Raw genomic sequence first — 4233 nt, forward strand, 5'->3', positions numbered from 1 at the left:
GTTCCCTCCACTGTTAGGGTGTGACACTTCTTCACACAGCTGTCCTCATCCATATGTAACACATGACCATATCAATGCAGTTGTCTCTCTTGCATACCACATTTGATGCTTCTTATGTCCAAATTTTTCTCTCAGGACACTTACACTCTATCATGCATGCACACTGACATTACACATCCAACGGACCATACTAGCTTCATTTCTTTCCAGTCTACGCATGTCCTAAGCCATCACAGCCCATGTTTCACTGCCATGTAGCATGGCTGTTCACACACAAGCATTATACAGTCTACCTTTCACTCTGAGTGGGAGGCCCTTTGTAACTGGCTCTTTGAACTTTGTCCAGCCTATTCTTATTCTAGGAGCTGTCTAAATAAATAAACACTGGAAAATAAATAAATATTTTGAAGATGATGGAACATTTGCAATGGGAATTTAATTGAGCAGACTAAAAGAATATATAGGAATTCCCATATGAGCACCAGACAGTAAGAGTTAAATCTTTTTTTTTCTAGGATTCAATATATTTCCAGTAAAGTAAACACAAAATCAAGTTTCAGGGACCAGGATCATGGTACGTTTAGCTAATAACTTAATATTTTCCCTTTCTGTGCCAAATAAAATAATTAAGCAGACATTTGGCAAATTTCCTGCTATAAATCTGCAAATAGAATCAATTTTTTTTCACTTTCAGACAGAGACAAATGGGGAAAAGAAAAATTAGATTGAAAGTTCACCAGATTGAAATGGATTGAACTTTCACTAGATTGAAAGTTCACTAAAATACAGTTACCTTGTTCCGGCTTTCTTTTGTGTGCCTGCAGTTTTCTTTATAGTAACATCCTGAAGAATAAGATCCTGAAGCAGAGCATTCTCTAGTAATTTACAGGAAACTGAGATCGGTGTCGCTTTAGGGAAAGTATTATTCATAACTGAGACTATAGTTTGAGAAATATTTACCTGTGGAGATAGAAAGAGGATGAAAGAAATTAAGAATTTGTAGCGTGTCTCAAAGATTGTTATAGAAATATAAACAAAGACTAATGAAAGCCATCAGAAAGCTGAAGAAAAGAGAATAAATTTAATGTACATGATATTTCAGAATTTATTACATATACATACAGAGAATATATATGCATTTTGTACAAAATATATACATTCATACACATGTACACAGATCTACACACACACACACACATATGTACATGCACACACATATACAGATGTATATACATATATATTGGTCCAATGACTATTCAACAACATTCCATATTTAGTTTCAACTTGTTGTTTATTCCTGACCAAAGTCTTTCCAGAAGTGACCACCTCATCATCTTTTCAGGAATGGCATATCAAGGACAACATGATTCAATGTATCATTCCTATTTTTTTTAAAACAGTAGGTATGATTTAATTGAAAGAAATTTAGCTGCTATTTTTAGCATGCTGAGAGGTCACAACCACCACAAGGTCTAGACCTTCGCAGAGTGGTGGCTTGTGTGACAGAGCTAATGCCAACAGAGCACAAGCTCCTGGTAGTGCCTCTCATGCTGGATAGGTCAAAGGATAGAGGTCAGACTCTATTATGGCCCACCCCTTCCTAAAGGTTAAAATGGGTTTGCATAGAGCCAACACCTCTATCTTGAAAACAAGCAAAGTAAAAAAAACATCAATGACAATTCAAAACAACAAGACTTAGGAGAGGAAGGAATTTCCCTCAGGAAAATATATGAAGCATGATACTGAGATAGACCTGAAAAAGCAGGGATCCAATTGGCGTAAAGGAGGGAAAAAAACAGGCCAGAGTTAAGAATAGCGATTTGGGTCTCAGTCACACTGTGTGGCACCTTGGACAAGCATTTTCTACTATAGCCTTGGGCCAACCAAAGCCTTGTGAGTGAATTTGGTAGATGGAAATTGAAAGAAGTTCATCGTGTGTGTGTGTGTGTGTGTGTGTGTGTGTGTGTGTGTGTGTGTGTGTGTGTGTGTGTGTATACATGTCCATGTGTCTTTGTGTCATGTGTTTCTCCACCCTCACCATTTGACAACTGGTGCTGGTGGGGTTAAGTCCCCATAACTTAGAAGTTCAGCAAAACAAAACTGATAGAATAAGTACCAAGCTTTTAAATAAAAAAGTACTGGGATCGATATGTTCAACTAAAAATTCTTCAAGACAGTGCCCCAGCATGGCCACAGTCTAATGATTGAAACAAGTAAAAGAAGAAGATAAGTCGTTGATGGTTTATGCTCAGTAAGGAGCAAAGGGCTTAAGTGAAGTAAGACTCCCTAGTTGTCTTGATATCTGATTAGATATGCTAACAAGACAGAGATAACTGTAAATATGACTGGTGGTAAATACCCCTAAGCTACACTATGGCAATAGCTCTGCTCAACCAGTTTTAACTCAGTAGTTTAATGTTTACTGTGATTGTTGTTTAGCCCCAGATCACCCCAAATCTATGAGATCTATAATCAAAAGTCTTCATCAATGATCTCCCAACCTGTTTAAGGTACAATGTATCCAAGATTACAATAACCTCGATACACGTCATCTTCCGTTTCCTGCAAGGAAATATATGAGGGCAAATTAAATACTATTTCTAGCAGGTCAAGCAGCTAAGTAAATTTTTCTTTCACTTGGCTAGCACTAAGTGAAGGACAAATTATCTTGCAGAGATAAAATAGCAGAAACAAATTATAATAAGTGATCTGAGGAGAAAGAATAACAAGTCCTCTGCAGTATTGTTAGTAAAGTGGTCACCTGCCAATATATGTGGTCTGAATCTCATCAGATGACCTATTTCTCTGTTACTGTGTCAAACTGCTTCTTAAAATGTCTAAAATCATTAATATTAACATCACAGCAGTTCATTTATAATTGGATATGAAAAAATTTGTTTACATGAATTTTTAAATATTTTATCTGAATGTATTTTTGCCTTTATTTCATTCTTTCTCTTTCTCTCTCTCTCTCTCTCTCTCTCTCTCTCTCTCTCTCTCTCTCTCTCTCTCTCTCTCTTTGTTGTTGTTATTTTGGCTTTATTTTTGCAAATGTGGATATTTCAGTATTGATTAAGCAATTGATTTTATCTTAAGTATTGGACACTGAACTGATAGCAGCTTGCTAGTGGGCAGCTTTGTGCTCAAATTGTACCAATACTGTTCATCTGTAATAGATTAGTGCTGTAGGCAAGGAGAAAGAAGTGTTTCCAATCTGCTTAATGCAACAGAAACTGGGAATAATCCCTAGGTTTATGATATAAGTAAAAAAATCCACCAAAAGATGTGTCCCAATGGTTGCAATACTTAGCCTACTATCAAGGGATCATGCACACACACACACGCGACGCCAAGTAAGGAGATTTCCACCCACCAGACACGCAAGTCCATAGCCACTAATACTCAACACCCCATTACCCACAAACTGTGTTCATCTTGTCTATCTTACAACAGGCCCATCGCCAGACTTTGGTGCCTGGAAGTACTTCAGAATATTCTGGGTGGGCACTTATTTGTAATAATGCTAAAGTGGAGTTTTAAAATACGTGTATCACCATAAATCTGAGGGTGCACCATTGAGTAATGAGGGTGCAGTGCCATCTAGTGCACCCCCTTAGCAATGGGCATGCTCTACAGCTAAATATATGATCACCTTCACTCTGAATCATCTGATGCTATATCACACCACCTAAACCAAATCAGTGCACTTTGTCCCTCCTCTACACCCGCTTATGAGCCATCATAACTCTTTACTCTTTTACTTGTTTCAGTCATTTGACTGCGGCCATGCTGGAGCACCGCCTTTAGTCGAGCAAATCGACCCCAGGACTTATTCTTTGGAAGCCTAGTACTTATTCCATTGGTCTCTTTTGCCGAACCGCTAAGTTACGGGGATGTAAACACACCAGCATCGGTTGTCAAGCAATGCTGGGGGGGGGAGACAAACACAGACACACAAACATATACACGTACATACATATATATATATATTCATATATACGACGGGCTTCTTTCAGTTTCCGTCTACCAAATCCACTCACAAGGCTTTGATCGGCCTGAGGCTATAGTAGAAGACACTTGCCCAAGGTGCCATGCAGTGGGAATGAATCCGGAACCATGTGGTTGGTAAGCAAGCTACTTACCACACAGCCAGTCCTGTGCCTATATATTTTATTCAATTTTTCTTTCCCAAAATGAACCCTTCCTTTCCAAAAATGAACCAACTTTGATACA

At 38.2% G+C, this 4233-nt stretch overlaps 1 protein-coding gene across 4 annotated transcripts in view; it reads right to left on the reverse strand.

Annotated features, from left to right (window-relative positions):
• Positions 1-4233, reverse strand: part of LOC106883746 (serine-rich adhesin for platelets) — a 127432-nt gene that overhangs the window by 65984 nt on the left and 57215 nt on the right. For all 4 annotated transcript variants that reach the window (XM_052971614.1, XM_052971613.1, XM_052971615.1 and 1 more), the window contains one exon: positions 794-960. In XM_052971614.1, coding sequence (XP_052827574.1) covers positions 794-960 — 167 coding nt within the window. The remainder of the gene's footprint in view (positions 1-793; positions 961-4233) is intronic.

Source organism: Octopus bimaculoides, chromosome 11 (genome assembly GCF_001194135.2).
Source record: "Octopus bimaculoides isolate UCB-OBI-ISO-001 chromosome 11, ASM119413v2, whole genome shotgun sequence".
Lineage (NCBI taxonomy): Eukaryota > Metazoa > Mollusca > Cephalopoda > Octopoda > Octopodidae > Octopus > Octopus bimaculoides.